Source organism: Pongo pygmaeus, chromosome 1 (genome assembly GCF_028885625.2).
Source record: "Pongo pygmaeus isolate AG05252 chromosome 1, NHGRI_mPonPyg2-v2.0_pri, whole genome shotgun sequence".
In the NCBI taxonomy this organism is placed as follows: Eukaryota; Metazoa; Chordata; class Mammalia; order Primates; family Hominidae; genus Pongo; species Pongo pygmaeus.
This window is the reverse complement of record NC_072373.2, coordinates 210,186,116-210,204,708: the sequence shown is the minus strand read 5'-3', so window position 1 is coordinate 210,204,708 and position 18,593 is coordinate 210,186,116. Positions and strand designations below refer to the sequence as shown.

General features: G+C 51.9%; 1 protein-coding gene across 2 annotated transcripts in view; it reads left to right on the top strand.

The window, feature by feature from the left end:
• The first annotated feature begins 6,191 nt into the window (after positions 1-6,191).
• The window catches only part of CDA (cytidine deaminase), a 32,612-nt gene continuing 20,210 nt past the window's right edge, over positions 6,192-18,593 (top strand). The window contains exon 1 of one of the 2 annotated variants that reach the window (XM_054503032.1): positions 6,192-6,517. In XM_054503032.1, the coding sequence (XP_054359007.1) occupies positions 6,364-6,517 (154 nt within the window). In that variant the 5' untranslated portion in view covers positions 6,192-6,363. The remainder of the gene's footprint in view (positions 6,518-18,593) is intronic. The other variant, XM_054503023.1, reaches the window with a different exon arrangement.

Sequence of the window (18,593 nt, the reverse complement as noted above, 5' to 3'; positions counted from 1 at the left end):
CATTATCCAACTTTTTTTTCTTTTTGCCATTCTGATGAGTGTAAAGTGACATCTCACTGTCTTAATTTCATCTCTGTGAATATTTTTAAATGTTGTACAAATACTTCCCTTTCTGTAAATTGCCCATCCATATCCTTTGACCGTCTCCCTATAGAGTTCCTTGTCTTTTTCTTATTGATTTATCATGTGTCCCTTACATAGTCACTATATTAATCATTCGCAATCATTCCAGCCATCGAAAAGTGTTTTGTTTGTTTTTTGTTTTTTTTTTTTGAGACAGAGTCTCAACTCTGTCACCCAGGTTAGAGTGTAGTGGCTCAATCATGGCTCACTGCAACCTCAGCCTCCCTAGGCTCAAGCCATCCTCTCACCTCAGCTTCCTGAGTAGCTGCGATTACAGGCGTGTGCCACCACGCCTGGCTAATTTTTTGTATTTTTTGTAGAGATGGGTTTTCGGCATGTTGCCCAGGCTGGTCTGGAACTCCTGGCCTCAAGCGATCCTCCTACCTTGGACTCTTAAAGTGCTAGGATTACAGGTGCAAGCCACTGAGCCCAGCTGAAAAGATCTTTGTTTCCTGTTTTTTTCAGCCTTCTACTGGCTTTGTTCATGAAGTCCTTCACCAAACAAAATTCCTTAATTTTTATGTAGCCAAGTTTCAAGAAGTGAAAGTTTGTAGAGAAGTTTTTTCCATCCCCATCTCTTCTGTAAAATGTCTGTTCAAGTCTTTTGTTTACTTTTCTATTGGGATGTTTGTCTTTTCTTACTGGTTTTAAGAATTCTTGATATATTGCCGGGTGCGGTGGCTCACGCCTGTAATCCCAGCACTTTGGGAGGCCGAGGTGGGCGGATCACGAGGTCAGGAGATCGAGACCATCCTGGCTAACACGGTGAAACCCCATCTCTACTAAAAATACAAAAAAATTAGCCGGGCATGGTGGCAGGCGCCTGTAGTCCCAGCTACTGGGGAGGCTGAGGCAGGACAATGGTGTGAACCTGGGAGGCAGAGCTTTCAGTGAGCAGAGATCGCGCCACTGCACTCCAGCCTGAGCGACAAAGCGAGACTCCACCTCAAAAAAAAAAAAAAAAAAAAAAAAAAAGATTTCTTGATATATTATGGATCATAATCCTTCCAGGGAGTGTTAACTCCCTGACATCTCTGGCCTACCCTATGCATGGGCTGAGCAGACTCATATGCCCAGGGAATGCTTCAGGTAAGAAGCCATGGGTATGTTTAGGAACTATCCATTAAAGCTGGAGGTGACATCTGGGATGGCTAAGGGGGTATGGGTGAGGCTCCGACAGTATTTGCTGTACCTACGTTGTCCAATATGAACAGCCACCCGTCATTTAAGACTCCTTTTGGGCTGGGTGCAGTGGCTTACGCCTGTAATCCCAGCACTTTGGGAGGCTGAGGCGGAGGGCGGATCACAAGGTCAGGAGATCGAGACCATCCTGGCTAACATGGTGAAGCCCCGTTTCTACTAAAATAAATACAAAAAATTAGCGAGGCATGGTGGCACATGCCTGTAATCCCAGCTATTCGGGAGGCTGGGGCAGGAGAATCGCTTGAACCCAGGAGGTGGAGGTCGCAGTGAGCCAAGATTGTGCCACTGCCCTCCAGCCTGGATGACAGAGCAAGACTCCATCTCAAAAAAAAAAAAAAAAAAATAGAATAAAATATAAAAGACTCCTTTTATCCTCTTGTTATCTGGGAAGTTTTCCCTAACCTACCTACTCCACCACTCCTTCCAAACAATAATTTTTCTGTATTGCTGTGAGACCCAGTACCTAGTCTCGCTTTATAGTGTTTTATGCCTGTCTGTTGGCTTATCTGTCTCCTTCACTAGTGTAAGATCCTCAAGGCAGGTATCGAGTCTCATCCACCTCTGATTCTCTGGTGCTGAACACAGGGCTTGGCACACACTATTTGCTATAACATGTGCTAACACTTGTTAAGCACTTACCACGTGCCATTCTCCATGCTAAAAGCTTTATGTATATTATCTCACTTGATTTTTACAACAATCCTAGGAAGTAATATGTTCCTTTAGATGCCACAGGATTGACAGAAACAAAACTCAAACAAGTTTAAGATAGAAGTGAATTGTATTGGTTCAATTAGAGGAAAATCTAGAAGCATGCCTTCAGTCATGGCTGGATCCAGACACTCAGCGAGCAATTGGGGTTCTTTCCCTCCATCTCTCAGCTCTGTTTCTCTCCATCAGGCTTCATTCTGCAAGCAAGCACTCTACCAAGAGGGGGAAGCTAGCTGCCAGCAACAGTTGTATCTTCCTAGCTTAGCAACCACAATGGGAAAAACCAACATTCCCACTGACTCAGCAGAAAAGCAAGGTCTCTGATTGGTGCATCATGTGTCAACTGCTTGTACCTGCTCATGGGGTGGAAGCACAATGATTGGCAGCCCACCAAGAGGTCTTGCCTAAAAGAACCAAAATAAAACAAAAGAGATGGGAAGCCTTCCTGAGCAGAATAAAACCATGATCCACCGGAGATGGGTCCTTGTGTTGTCCCATTGTATAAATGAGGAAAGAGGCACAGATCACTTGCATGGGGATACCACTGGTGATAAGTAGCAGAAAAAATATTTAAACTGATGGGTCTGATGCCAAGTCCTGCACCCCTTGCCCATCCATTATACTGGCTCCTCCTATGAATTCTGGGATGGATGAGAGCCCATGATTCAGATGACAGACAAACTCAGGTTTAAGATCTATTATTATTATTATTATTATTATTATTATTAGACAGTATCTTGCTGTGTCACCCAGGAATGCAGTGGCAACATCATAGTTCGCTGCAGCCTCAAACTCCTGGATTCAAGCCACCCTCCCACCTCAGCCTCCTGAGTAGCTGAGACTAAAGGCATGTGCCACCATACCTGGCTAATTTTTTTTTTTTAATTTTTGTAGAGATGGGGTCTTAGTATGTTGCACCGGCTGGTCTCAAACTCCTGGCCTCCAGAGACCCTCCAGCCTCAGCCTCCCAAAGCACTGGGATTACAGGCATGAGCCACTGCACCCAGCCTGAGATCCTTTTTTGAGGCTGTGATCTCTATGAGTTCAAGTGTCCTCATCAGTCAAATATGGGCAATAATAGTATCTCTATCTTGTGGTGAGGATTAAATGAAATCATTCAAATAATGTATTTAGCATAGGGTCTGGCACATAAAAAGAGCTAAATTAATGTTAGTTCCTATTATCAATAACTATTCATTGAATGAATAAGTGAGTGCATGGTACCTAGACTCTAACATGAAGACTCTGGTGGTTCATCTCACAGTGCGAAGGCCTGGGAGCAGGGTTTAGGGAGGGCTTTGGACCCTTGAAAATCTCCACCACGATTCAAAACACTCTCCATGGATTTTCTATTCTTTCAGCTGGGCAATTAACTTTTATTAATTTTTCTTTCTTTCTTTCTTTCTTTTTTTTTTTTTTTTTTGAGACAGGGTCTCATAACACAATGTTACCCAAGCTGGGGTACAGTGGTGCAATCACAGCTTGCTGCAGCCTCAAACGCCTAGGCTCAGGTGATCCTCCTGCCTCAGTTTCCTGAGTAGCTAGGATTACAGGTGCACACCAGCATGCCCAGCAGATTTTTTTTTTTGAGATAGGGTCTTGCTATGTTGTCCAGGCTGGTCTCAAACTCCTGACCTCAAGTTATCCCCCACCCTGGCATCCCAAAGCACTGGGATTACAGGTGTGAGCCACTGCAACCAGCCAACTTTTCTTAGTTTTATATAAAGTGAAAATAAAGGCATGTTTAGAAATTGCTGTTCATATTATTGATCTGTAACTTAGCTCTAAGCAAGTTTCCAAGCCCACTTTCTCCTTCCAACCGGATGACCACCCCAAGCCCCTTCCATTAGGAATTCTAGGCCAGGTGCAGTGGCTCACGTCTGTTATCCCAGGACTTTGGGAGGCCAAGGTGGGCAGATTACATGAGGCTGGGAGTTTGAGACCAGCCTGGCCAACACAGCAAAACCCCATCTCTAGTAAAAATAGAAAAAATCACCTGGGCATGGTGGCACACACCTGTAATCCCAGCTACTTGGGAGGCTGAGGCACAAGAATTGCTTGAACCCAGGAGGCAGAGGTTGAAGTGAGCCGAGATCGTGCCACTGGACTCCAGCCTGGGCGACAGAGTGAGACTCTGTCTCAAAAAAGAAAAAGGAATTCTAGAGCCACCACTGGCACCCACGCTCCCTCCATACAGCTGGGTTTGGAATGAGCGCTGTCCTCACGGATGACCACGTGCAGGTAAAGAGCTTTGAAGGTGCCAAGGGCCATGATTAGCTCGGGAGGTCATCTAGGTTCTCCTAGCACTGTGGAGTCAAGGAGTCCTGAAGGCCGGTCCCAGGCCTGGGCAGGGCTGGGTGGGGCAGACTGAGACAGGGCAGGGGACAGGAATGGGACGACTTATTGAGGTCTCTGATAGGCCTGGCAGGCCAGCAGGGCACTACAACTCTTTTCCCAGTAGTAATTATACTTGGCCCCAAAAAGCTTTAGAATTATTCCCACGTTGAGTGGGCACACAGTGTCCTGAGACATCCTTGGCCCTCTGAGATCCAGGAAACTGCTCTAGATGCCAAAGGTATAGATACAGGAGGAAAGTGCATGGGTGGAGACGCCCTCAGCCCCAGCAGGAGGGAATAGGCTGCCTGTCTGAGGGCTGGATGCAGTGGGAGGCGAGGGGATCTGAAGGGACGGGAGGCAAGGAGGAAAGGAAGCAAACTTTACCCAACTCTTCAGCGGCCCAGCTGGGTGTCTGCGATGTCCACATACGGCTAAGAGCTCCAAGTCTGGGGCACAGAGATGCCAGCATGCAGGACACGAGATGCTGCCTTATTTTCTCCTCCTTTCCCCTGCCTTTCCCCCTGCCCCTTCCCCATTCCCCATCCAAACTCTCCTGCTGGCCAGGGATGTGGAAACTGTTGGGTGTCTTTGGCCACTCTAGCTGGAGTTCTGCCCTATATGATCTTGGCTGAGTCACTTAATGACAATAACCCAGTTTGTGTGGAGTCACAAAGGGTGTTCACATCATAACGTCACCAGACTCTCCAGCCACACCCATTGTACGTGCATTATCTCATTCAATCCTCATGACAACTCTGGAAGTGAAATCATGTTAGTGCACCCATTTTGCAGATGAGGACACTGAGGCTTAGGGAGATTGTGTGTGACCTTCCCAACGTCATATGGCTAATAAATGGCAGGAATGGAATTCAAACCATGGTTTACTAAACTCCAAAGCTGGAGCTCTTCTACAGTCTCAGGATCTAGAACAGGGATTGTTACTATCTCTGCTGTTGACATGAGGAAACTGTGGCTCAGGGAGGTCAAGTGACCTGCCAAAGCTTGTACACGTGGAAAGGAGTAGAACCAGGATGCAAACACATTTCTTTACCACCAACACCAATATCTATTTTGCCAGCAAAACAATGAGGGGGCCTGAGTAAATAATCTCAACGGTTAACTCCACCCTCCAATTGAGATACTTTTTTTTTTTTTTTTTTTTTTGAGACAGGGTCTGGCTCTCTGTCACCCAGGCTGGAATGCAGCGGTGCAATCTGAGCTCACTGCAGCCTCTGCCTCCTGGGTTCAAGCCATCCTCCCACCTCAGCTTCCCAAGTAGCTAAGACTACAGGCACATGCCACCATGCCCAGCTAATTTTTGTATTTTTTGTAGAGACAGGGTTTTGCCATATTGCCAAGGCTGTTCTCAAACTCCTGGGCTCAAGCAGTCCTCCTGCCTCAGCCTCCTAAAGTGAGCCACCGCACCCAGCAGCTGAGATACTTTTTAATTCTGGGCTGGGGCAAAGAGAAGTTGGAAGGAAAATGGGTGAAAATAAAGAAGTTTTCAGTCATACTGCAGCTTGTTCATGCCTCCTGCCTCGGGATGCCGCAGTGGCTGCCCCAGCCCTGCCCTTTCAGCCTCATTCCTTCCCTCAGTGAAGGAGAGAAAAAGTGATTTAACAAAGTGAGGACTGTCAGCCCTTGGAGCTTGGACCTTTGAGATCTCACACTGCCCCACCCAGTAGCTTCCCTTTCCAGTAGCGTGGCACCACCTTCTGACCCACCCCTCAGTGTGTCCACCAGTGAGAGTGATTCCTAAGAGAGAGTGTGAAGCACACGCAGGCACCGTCTTACACCACACCTGCTGAGTCCAAACCACGGGAGGCTCCTCTCCTAGACCCTGCATCCTGAAAGCTGCGTACCTGACAGCCTGCGGTCTGGCTGCAGGGACACACCCAGGGGGAGGAGCTGCAATCGTGTCTGGGGCCCCAGCCCAGGCTGGCCGGAGCTCCTGTTTCCGCTGCTGTGCTGCCTGCCCGGGGTACCAACATGGCCCAGAAGCATCCCGCCTGCACCCTGAAGCCTGAGTGTGTCCAGCAGCTGCTGGTTTGCTCCCAGGAGGCCAAGAAGTCAGCCTACTGCCCCTACAGTCACTTTCCCGTGGGGGCTGCCCTGCTCACCCAGGAGGGGAGAATCTTCAAAGGTAAAGGCGGGCACCCCAGGGTCCCCCAGCCCAGCAGCCTGGATGGTGGGTCAGAGGAGGATGTACAGGAAGAGGCGCAGAGGCACAGGCAGTGGCAAGAGCGCGGCTCTGTCCCTTCTTCCCCCCAGTCTCCGCTGGAATGTTCCTACCCTGCCGACTGCCCCAGACCGCGCTCAAATGTGGCTTAAATCCAGGCTCTTTCAATGCTTGGAGGACTGAGATGAGGAAGGAAGTTGGAAGGGAGGCAGGAAGGGGAGGCCATAAATCAAAAACATCAACAGTCCTGGGGTGCAGGCAGGGAGAGGGTTCCTGCTTTCCCAGCCTCGGATATGTCTGGCACCTTACTGAGGCTTCCACAACACTTAAGTCCACACTTCCCGCCCACTGACCTAGGTGTTAATGCTCGTCTTTAGATGAAACTACCGAGGTCCCGAGAGGTGACATGACTTGCCCAAGGTCACACAGGGCGCTGGTGGTGAAACCCTGGGCTGGACGTTCCTCAAAGCCCTGCTCTCTTCCTTCCACCCACTGTGCTCAATGCTGGCCAGGGTGGTGACGTGTTTGTGGGGGGTGGTCCTTGGATAATCTTGGAGGAGAAAAGCCAGCTGGGGTTTCGGAGTCCAGCAGTGAGCAGCGCCCTGCGGGGCGGGAGCGGGTAATGGAACCTGAGCCCATCTGAGTCTGCTCTAATCTGTTCCTAAACTCTTTTCTTTGATTTATTGCTTTTGTAGAAAAGTTCATGTGAACAAAAATTCAAAATTGTTTTTGCTAAGCTTAGAGGCATTCTCCTTCAGGGCAGTGGGGGACATGGTGTGGAGGTACCCCTTGGTATTATTCCCTGTCTGTTGAGGTTCTGTCGGGTGTGACTTGCCTGGGTCTTAAACATCTTTGAGCGGGAGAAGCAGGTTTGCTTGAGTGCTAACAGCCTGTGAAAGGAAGGTGATTAATGCTATCCATTTAACCCCTGCAACCCTGAAAGGCAGAGAAGGAAACAGGTTTGGAAAGTTTCAGAGCTCGAAATCACAGAGCTGGGATTGGAACCCAGAGTTCCCCTGACTCCAAAAGCTGTTGCTCTGTGGGGAGTGAAGGATCTCTGAGTACCGTGTTGAAATTCAGACCTGTTTTGGTGACTGAGGTGAATATTAAACATTAACCACCACCACAAACAACAAACATTCACCACCACTGCAAACACCATTGCAACTCGCAACATTACAGAATCTTGAATGTGGAATCAGCGCTTGATTCTTTCGAAAACCTCCACACCCTTTCCAGATGGCACAGAAAGGGCCCTCCTACAATCCCCCGGCACCTGCACTGACCCCTCCTGCCGTGCTTATCACATGGTGTCATAAATGTCCACTTACATATCTGCCTCTCCCTTGGGACTTTGTGCTGCAGAGGGCAGGGGTTGTGTCTTGAATCTTTGTACCATTGACTTTCTCATGCTGTGACGTAGCACCTGCCTGGCTCAGAACAGGCACCCGATAACTATTGAGTGACTGACTGGATGAATGAATGAGATGAGTACGTTTGGAGAAGCAGAAGGAAGAGGGATGGCGGGGCAGGTGGTGGTGATGGGGGCTCAGCATGTTGGGCCACAGAATTTCCTGGCCTGTGGGGCCAGCGTGGCTGCCTTCCATCCATGCTTTCCAGCACTGGAACTCATGTTCTGCTTGGAACAGCAGGAGGTCAGACAGCCTCATCGTGCCTCCAGAGCCAGGGGGCCCCCATGCCAGAATGCTCTGGTCCTTTCTTGTTTTAAAACCCACAATAGCTGGGCGTGGTGGCTCACACCTGTAATCTCAGCACTTTGGGAGGCTGAGGCGGGCGGATCACGATGTCAGGAGATCGAGACCATCCTGGCTAACACGGTGAAACTCCATCTCCACTAAAAATACAAAAAAAAATTAGCTGGGCGTGGTGGCGGGTGCCTGTAGTCCCAGCTACTCGGGAGGCTGAGGCAGGAGAATGGCGTGAACCTGGGAGGCGGAGCTTGCAGTGAGCCGAGATCGCGCCACTGCACTCCAGCCTGGGTGACAGAGCGAGACTCTGTCTCAAAAAAAAAAAAAAAAAAACCACAATAAAGGAGGCACACTTTCACTCATAACTGACATCTGGGAGCTCCTTCCAGCAAAGTCCATACTTTTGTCACCCTCATACTGATCATTCAACAGATATTTGCTGAACATCAACTCTGTGGCAGGTAAGGTGCCAGGTGCTGGGGATATCACAGTGAACAGGGATGACACAATCCCTGCCCCCATGGCAGTCCCCTCATATTGCATAGGTGATGACTGAAGGTGCGAGCCTCATCCAGTGGAAAGAAGGAATGGAGGAGATAAAAAGGACTGTGGCCCGTTTGCATTGCAGGGAAAGACCTGGTGTCACCAGAGAAAGGGTTGTGTGACAGGGATTTAGAGAGTGAAATGGAGGCTTCAGAGTCAGAGGTTCCCGGGTTGGAAGGCTGGTGTTTACCGACTGTGTGACTCTGGGTGAGACCCTTCACCTTTCTGAGTGTCAGCTCACACATTTTATTTATTTATTTTTTATTTTATTTTTATTTTTTATTTTTTATTTTTTTTTGAGATGGAGTCTCACTCTGTCACCCAGGCTGGAGTGCAGTGGCACGATTTCAGCTCACTGCAATCTCCGCCGCCCAGGTTCAAGCGATTCTCCTGCCTCAGCCTCAGAGTAGCTGGGATTACAGGCACCCGCTACACACCTGGCTAATTTTTGTATTTTTAGTAGAGATGGGGTTTCATCATGTTGGCTAATCTGGTCTCGAACTCTGAGGTGATCCACCCGCCTCAGCCTCCCAAAGTGCTGGGATTACAGGCGTGAGCCACCGCACCCAGCCAGCTCACACATTTTAAGCCAGGGATCATAAAACCCACCTTTCAGGATGACTGTGAACAGAACCAGATTCAGCTGGTATACTAGTATGCCTGGCACGGCACGGCATGGCAGGCAGCATTCACTCTGATCGGTTGGTGCCTGTGCTGAGTATGTAGAATTTCACCCCTGGTTGTGAGGCTTTAAATGAGTAAATGCTTATAAAGCATTCAGCGCATTTTCTGCCTCGTAATAAGAATGTCATAAATGATAGCTGCTTCTGCTACCACTGTTAATGCTGTCATTGTTCTTATTATCTGGAGGCAGATTGTGGAGGACTTTTGGAGGCCAAACAGACACTAAGATTTGAAGAGGTAGGAAGTAGGGAGCCAAGGAATGTTATTAAGAAGAAGAGTAACATAAAAGTGGTGTGTGATGACATTTAGTGTGACAGGTGCTCAGCAAGGGCGGGGACAGAGGAACAGTGTCAGGGTACAGTATCTGCTCCACTCACTGACCTGTCTGCAGTGTCAGCACAGTTCCTGGCCTGTCACTGGGCCTCTGTAAGGTTTGTTGAACACATGAATGAAAGGCTTGTACTAGGACTGGGACAGGTAGAATGAAGAGAAAGGAATGATCTGAGAGATATTGTGTGGGACACATGGACCGGGCCTGGCATGGGCAGTGTTACAAATAAAGGCTGGGTGCGGTGTCTCACACCAGTAATCCCAATGCTTTGGGAGGATGAGGCTGGAGGATCCCTTGAGTCCAGGAGTTCGAGACCAGCCTGGACAACATGGCAAGACGTCGTGTCTACAAAAAGTACAAAAATGAGCTGGATGTGGTGGCGTGCACCTGTGTTCCCAGATACTTGGGAAGCTGAGGTGCAGGGATCACTTGAGCCCCAGGAGTTCGAGGCTGCAGTGAGCTGTAATCACACCACTGTACATCAGCTGGGCGACAGAATGAGACCCTGTCTCAAAAAATAAAAAATAAAATAAGAAATAAAGTAAAGGCACATGGCTTTAGGATTGCCAGCCAGGTGGCCCAGGTGAATGACGATGAGGCACTGACTGAGGTGAGGCATTGAAGGCATGGCTGGACTGTGTGCTGGGGATGTGCTGGGCAGGGACCAGCAGCAGTATTCGAAGCTACAATGGAGTGAGCTCACTAAGGACTTCATTTAGATGACCTCCTGTAATATCACAGCCACCTCATGATGGGGGACAATGAGTTTCACATGCATTAATCAGAGTACTTCCTATGGTCAATGTCAGAAAGCAACCAGAACCAGAGCGGGCAAGGGTAGTGCTTGTCTCAGGGTAGCTGGATCCAGGAACACAAACATCACCACGTCCTTCTTTATCCTTCTGGGTGCTGGTCTCTTTCTCTTGTCCTGCAGGTGGGCTTTTTCTGGGCATCAGGGAACATGAGTGCAAGCAGTCTCTGGTTTCCATTCTTTTGTTTTTGTTTTTCTTTTAGAGGCAGGGTCTCTCTCTACCGCCCATACTGGAAGTGCAGTGGCGCGAGCCTAGTTCACTGCAGTCTCAAACCCCTGCGTTCAAGAGATCCTCCTGTCTTAGCCTCCCAAGTAGCTGGGACTACAGGTATGTACCACCATGCCTGGCTAATTTTTCTTATTTTTATAGCGATGAGGTCTTGCTGTGTTGCCCAGGTTGGTCTCGAACTCCTGGCCTCAAATGATCCTCCCACCTTGGCCTCACAAAGTACTGGGATTACAGGCATGAGCCACTGCACCTGGCCTGTTTATCATTCACACATTACTGAAGTAGGAAGTGAGGCCAGGTGCAGAATAGGGGGTGGATGCAGTAAGTTGGGGCTTGGAGCAGGGGGCACCTGGACACCCAGAGGAAACCTGGTGTGGCCTCATGGGGTGAAGCAGAGCTGATCAGGAGGCAGAAATGGCACAGCTGAGTTTAGACACTGTGAGTTTACAGCTTATGGCAGAACAGGTCTGCCCAGGTCTGTGACTTTCTCCAGCTAAACACAAGACCGGCACCGGTGAAGGCTTCCCCCTCCAAGGCAGCTGGTGTCCCATCCAATTCAAAAGCAGGCCTGGCTGCAAAGACAGCCTTGCTATCAAGATTTCATAATGATCATTATTTTCTCTCTGTTACTCCCAACCCTGGCCAGGGCCTTGTGCCCCTCACAGATGGGCCACCCAGGATGGTCATTAACAACTACAGCAATTAGGTTTTAATGATGCACCTCGGGCTGGTGACATTCGTGACTGCTTGTGGGGAGAGCCGAGGGAGAGGTACAGAAAGAGGAGCTCACTGGTGAGGAAAGAGCTGCTAAGGGGAAAAAAAAGTGAGGACACAAAGAGGAGAGGGGAGATGGCACAGAAGGAGGATTGAGAAAGCAAAGAAAATGGGCCAGGCGCAGTGGCTCACACCTGTAATCCCAGCGCTTTGGGAGGCCGAGCTGGGTGGATCACCTGAGGTCAGGAGTTCGAGACCAGCCTGGCCAACATGGTGAAACCCCGTCTCTACTAAAAATACAAAAAATTAGCCAGGCATGGTGGCGGGTACCTGTAATCCCAGCTACTCAGGAGGCTGAAGCAGGAGAATCGCTTGAACCTGGAAGGTGGAGATTGCAGTGAGCCGAGATCACACCACTGCACTCCAGCCTGGGTGACAGAGCGAGACACCGTCTCAAAAATAAAAAAAAGAGCTCTCCCTCTCCCTCTCCCTTTCTTCTTTCTTCTTTCTTCTTTCTTCGGTCTCCCTCTCCTTTCTTCGATCTCCCTCTGTTACCGAAGCTGGACTGTACTGCTGTGATCTCAGCTCGCTGCAACCTCCCTGCCTTGGGCTCCTATGATTCTCCTGCCTCAGCCTGCCGAGTGCCTGGGATTGCAGGTGCGTGCCACCACACCTGACTGGTTTTTGTATTTTTGGTGGAGACGGGGTTTTGCCGTGTTGACCGGGCTGGTCTCCAGCTCCTGGCCTCGAGTGATCTGCCCGCCTCGCCTCCCGAGGTGCTGGGATTGCAGACGGAGTCTCGCTCACTCAATGCTCAATGTTGCCCAGGCTGGAGTGCAGTGGCATGATCTTGGCTCGCTACAACCTCCACCTCCCAGCCGCCTGCCTTGGCCTCCCAAAGTGCTAAGATTACAGCCTCTGCCCTGCCGCCACCCCGTCTAGGAAGTGAGGAGCGTCTCGGAGCGTCTCTGCCTGGCCGCCCATCGTCTGGGATGTGAGGAGCCCCTCTGCCCGGCCGCCCCACCTGGGAAGTGAGGAGCGCCTCTGCCTGACTGCCATCCCGTATAGGAAGTGAGGAGCATCTCTGCCCGGCCACCCGTAGTCTGGGATGTGAGGAGCGCCTCTGCCCGGCCGCCACCCCGTCTGGGAGGTGAGGAGCGCCTAGGCCCGGCCGCCCCGTCTGGGAAGTGAGGAGCGCCTCTGCCCGGCCGCCACCCCATCTGGGAGGTGAGGAGTGCCTAGGCCCGGCCGCCCCGTCTGGGAAGTGAGGAGCACCTCTGCCCGGCCGCCCAACGTCTGGGAAGTGGGGAGCGCCTCTGCCCGGCCGGCCCATCTGGGAGGTGAGGAGCACCTCTGCCCAGCTGCCACCCCGTCTGCGAGGAAGTGAGGAGCACCTCTGCCCGGCCGCCACCCCGTCTGGGAGGAAGTGAGGAGCACCTCTGCCCGGCTGCCCTGTCTGGGAGGTGAGGAGCGCCTCTGCCCAGCCGCCACGCCGTCTGGGAGGAAGTGAGGAGCGCCTCTGCCCGGCCGCCCCGTCTGGGAGGTGAGGAGCGCCTCTGCCCGGCTGCCACCCCGTCTGGGAGGAAGTGAGGAGCGCCTCTGCCCAGCCGCCACCCCGTCTGGGAGGAAGTGAGGAGCGCCTCTGCCCGGCCGCCCCGTCTGGGAGGTGAGGAGCGCCTCTGCCCGGCCACCACCCCGTCTGGGAGGAAGTGAGGAGCGCCTCTGCCCGGCTGCCCCGTCTGGGAGGTGAGGAGCACCTCTGCCCGGCCGCCCCGTCTGGGAGGTAAGGAGTGCCTCTGCCCGGCCGCCACCCCGTCTGGGAGGTGAGGAGCGCCTCTGCCCGGCCGCCCCGTCTGGGAAGTGAGGAGCACCTCTGCCCAGCCGCCCCGTCTGGGAAGTGAGGAGCGCCTCTGCCCGGCCGCCACCCCGTCTGGGAGGAAGTGAGGAGCGCCTCTGCCCGGCCGCCCCGTCTGGGAAGTGAGGAGCGCCTCTGCCCGGCTGCCACCCCGTCTGGGAGGAAGTGAGGAGCGCCTCTGCTCAGCCGCCACCCCGTCTGGGAAGTGAGGAGCGCCTCTGCCCGGCCGCCCCATCTGGGAAGTGAGGAGCGCCTCTACCCGGCCGCCCCGTCTGGGAAGTGAGGAGCACCTATGCCCGGCCGCCCCGTCTGGGAAGTGAGGAGCGCCTCTGCCCGGCCGCCACCCCGTCTGGGAAGTGAGGAGCGCCTCTGCCCGGCCGCCACCCCGTCTGGGAGGAAATGAGGAGCGCCTCTGCCCGGCCGCCCCATCTGGGAAGTGAGGAGTGCCTCTGCCCGGCTGCCACCCCGTCTGGGAGGAAGTGAGGAGCACCTCTGCTCAGCCGCCACCCCGTCTGGGAAGTGAGGAGCGCCTCTGCCCGGCCGCCCCGTCTGGGAAGTGAGGAGCGCCTCTGCCCGGCCGCCACCCCGTCTGGGAGGTGAGGAGCGCCTCTGCCCGGCCGCCACCCCGTCTGGGAGGAAGTGAGGAGTGCCTCTGCTCGGCCGCCACCCCGTCTGGGAAGTGAGGAGCCCCTCTGCCCGGCCACCCCGTCTGGGAAGTGAGGAGCACCTCTACCCGGTCGCCCCGTCTGGGAGGTGAGGAGCGCCTCTGCCCGGCCGCCACCCCGTCTGGGAGGTGAGGAGCGCCTCTGCCCGGCTGCCACCCCGTCTGGGAGGAAGTGAGGAGCGCCTCTGCCCGGCCGCCCCGTCTGGGAGGAAGTGAGGAGCACCTCTGCCCAGCCGCCCCGTCTGGGAAGTGAGGAGCAGCTCTACCCGGCCGCCCCGTCTGGGAAGTGAGGAGCGCCTCTGCCTGGCCGCCCTGTCTGGGAGGTGAGGAGCGCCTCTGCCCGGCCGCCACCCCATCTGGGAGAAAGTGAGGAGCGCCTCTGCCCAGCCGCCCCGTCTGGGAGGTGAGGAGCGTCTCTGCCTGGCCGCCCCGTCTGGGAAGTGAGGAGCGCCTCTGCCCGGCCTCCCCATCTGGGAGGAAGTGAGGAACACCTCTGCCCAGCCACCCCGTCTGGGAAGTGAGGAGCACCTCTACCCGGCCGCCCCGTCTGGGAAGTGAGGAGCACCTCTGCCCGGCCGCCCCGTCTGGGAAGTGAGGAGCGCCTCTGCCTGGCCGCCCTGTCTGGGAGGTGAGGAGCGCCTCTGTCCGGCCACCACCCCGTCTGGGAGAAAGTGAGGAGCGCCTCTGCCCGGCCGCCCCGTCTGGGAGGTGAGGAGCGTCTCTGCCTGGCAGCCCCGTCTGGGAAGTGAGGAGCGCCTCTGCCCGGCCGCCCCCATCTGGGAGGTGAGGAGCGCCTCTGCCTGGCTGCCCCATCTGGGAAGTGATGAGCGCCTCTGCCTGGCCACCCCGTCTGGGAGGAGAGGTTCTTCTGCCTTGGGATGCTGTTGATCTATGGCCTTGCCCCCAGCCCCATGCTCTCTGAAACATGTGCTGTGTCAACTCAGGGTTGAATGGATTAAAGGCGGTGCAAGACGTGCTTTGTTAAACAGATGCTTGAAGGCAGCGTGCTCCATTAAGAGTCATCACCACTCCCTAATCTCAAGTACCCAGGGACACAAACACTGCGGAAGGCCGCAGGGACCTCTGCCTAGGAAAACCAGAGACCTTTGTTCATGTGTTTATCTGCTGACCTTCTCTCCACTATTATCCTATGACTCTGCCATATCCCCCTCTCCGAGAAACACCCAAGAATGATCAATAAATACTTAAAAAAAATTAAAAATAAATAAATAAATAATAAATAAATAAAATAAATAAAAATTTAAAAAAAAAAGAAAAAGAAAGAAAGATAAAAGAAAAGAAAGAAAGCAAAGAAAATGGTCCGGGGAAACGGAGTCAGCTTCGGGCCTCGCACATGGCGGAAGCTCAGCCTGTGTTCATGCAGCACCGGGTCAGTAATGGGCAGGGAAAAGAAGGACCACTTGTAACCCTAGGGGCACTGCACGAGGTGTCCCTGGGCTCATGGGGAGTATGCACCTGGCAATGAGACCACGACAGTGCCAGAAAGGGTCCCAGGATGGTGCCCAGACACGAGACTTCTTGGTTGTAGTTTCTGCCAACTCTGCTGGCACAACCCAAGGGATGGGAGGGTTTATCTTCTTCAGCTTATGACTTTGAGACAGTGATCTCGCTCCCTCTTTCCTCCTCCTTTCCTCTCCGTCTGCCATTTAGGGAAAAAGCCACTTTACTGGACCAGCTGGGGTGAATTCTGAGAGGAACACACCACATTTTAGAAGACACTTGAGGATGTCTTGGTTAATTAACCACTGAATCCAGCTTACCTTGGCTTAATTCTTAAATCTGAGTCTTCCATTTTCCCTCAAACCAGCCCCTGCTGTTCTGATTCCATCCCTGGGCTCCCTTTCTCTGCCTGTATGCATTTTCCTAGAAGCATTTCTTGGTGCCTGACACCAGCCCCTCTCTTCAGCAGCTGATGGACCCCAGGCCCCATCCCCCCAACACCACAGCACCTCTGGTCTAGGTAAGAGCAAGCTTCTCTAACCTGGGTCTTCAGCTTACAGCCCAGCTCCCATCACGCCCCGTTTCCCGCTGTTTCCCCCTGCCAAGGAACTTCAGTTAGTCCTCTCCACTGTCACTCAAAAGTGGCTCATTTTGTGACCAGCCTGGGCAACAGGGTGAAACCCCATCTCTACAAAAAATACAGAAATTAGCCGGGCGTGGTGGCACGTGCCTAGAGTCCCAGCTACTCGGGAGGCTGAGGCAGAAGGATGGCTTGAGCCCTGGTGGTGGAGGTTGCAGTGAGCCGTGATCATGCCACTGCACTCCAGTCCAGCCCGGGCAACAGAGCAAGATTCTCTCTCAAAAAAAAAAAAAAAAAAAAAAAAAAAAAAAAAAAAAAGGCCAGGCATGGTGGCTCATACCTGTAATCTCACTCAGCACTTTGGGAGGCTGAGGTGGGTGGATCACCTGAGGTCAGGAGTTCAAGACCAGCCTGGCCAATATGGTGAAATCTCGTCTCTGTTAAAAATACAAAAATTATCCCGGCGTGGTGGCAGACGCCTGCAATCCCAGCTTCTCAGGAGGCTGAGGCAGGAGAATCATTTGAACCAGGGAGGCGGAGGTTGCAGTGAGCCGAGATCGCACCATTGCACTCCAGCCTGGGTAACAAGAGTAAAACTCCATCTCGAAAAAAAAAAAAAGTGGCTCATTACACAGGCGAGCTTTACTACAGTCCCTCAACTCTATAGCTGAGTTCGAATATAATTCATACCTGAAATGGTGCATTTGCAGTGGGAGGAGGTTAGGAACATGGAGAGGGTGTTGTATTTCTTCAAGTATATGGACAGAACATTCCTCATGTGATTCTCAAACGTGGTCCCAGACCTGCAGCCTCAGCAGCTCCTGGGAACTTGTGAAAATTTGAAATTTTTGAGCTCCGACCCAGCCCAGACCTATTGAATCAGAAACTCCAGGAAAGAGGCTTAGAAGTGTGTTTTAGGAAGCCCTCTACTCAGGAGGCTAAGGCAGGAGGATTGCTTGAGTCCAGGAGTTCAAATTCCAGCTGAGCAACTAATAACAAGACACTGTCTCTAAAAAGTATAAAAATAAATAAATTTAAAAAGAGAAGCCCTCCAAAACATTCTGATGCCCACTTGCTTGAGTGTGAGAAATACTGCTTTAATCTTGTTAAGATCCCTCAGAAAAGAGAGTGGGTGCAGTGCTTTCTGGCTTATTCTTTTCTCTGGGGGGCTGGGCCCAAATAGCCTTATTGTGAACTTCTTTCCCTGTTGATGTCTTTTTTTTTTTCAGACAGGATCTCACTCTGTTGCCCAGTCTGGCGTTCACTGGCACAATCTCAGCTCACTGCACCCTCGACCTCCCCAGCTCAGGCGATCCTCCCACCTTAGCCTCCCAGGTAGCTGAGATCACAGGCATGCACCACCATGCCTAGCTAATTTTTAAAATTTTTTGTAGAGATGGGGTTTTGACATGTTGCCCAGGCTAGTCTCGAACTCCTGGACTCAAACGATCCACCCACCTCAGCCTCCAAAAGTACTGGGATTACAGGCGTGAGCCACCACACCCAGTCTTGCTGATGTCTTAATAACATCTGACCCCAGCCCTGCCTTAAGCACCAAACCACCTCAAAACATGGCCTTCCTTCCTGCAAGGCCATAGAGAATAAGAAGAGTCCGGCCGGGCGCAGTGGCTCACGTCTGTAATCCCAGCACTTTGGGAGGCCGAGACAGGTGGATCATGAGGTCAGGAGATTGAGACCATCCTGGCTAACATGGTGAAACCCCGTCTCTAATAAAAATACAAAAAAATTAGCTGGGTGTGGTGTGCAATCACAGCTATTGGGAAGCTGAGGCAGGAGAATGGTGTGAACCCGGGAGACAGAGCTTGCAGTGAGCCAGGATCATGACACTGCACTCCAGGCTGGGCGACAGAGCGAGACTCTGTCTCAAAAAAATAAAAGAAGAGTCCATCGTATCTCACAGGCTAGGATGCATGTTTTGGCCTCCTTCCACCAGCCTCCACTTTTACCTTCTGTAAAATGGTGTTCTAATAGTATTTAGCTTACCCAACAGTTAAAAGGATTAACTGACCTTATGCAGGTAAAGCGCTCCACAGAGTGCCTGGCAGATGAGTGCCCAGTAAAAGAAAGCAATTAGTAATACCGGCACTATGATCGTACTGTTATTTGATCCAATCTTATCATTATGGATTTCTAACTTAGCACCATCCCAATCTCTCTCATGTATGTTTTGAAGTAAGCAAAGGCAGTAGCAGAAACAGAATTGGTTTGCCTGGTCAGAAGACAGCCTGCTTTCTGGGCTTAGAGAAGCAAAACAAAATTGCGCAGCATTTCAGGATGCAGTACGTGGGCAAAGGCTTCCTTCCTTTTTTTTTTTTTATTTGCCTTTTTTTTTTGAGCTAGAAAATTCAAGGAAATTACTTGAATTTGTTAGAAGCTCCAAATACAGTTATTCCTCTGCATCTTAAGCACCTAGCACTGAAGTGGAAAATTCCATTCTT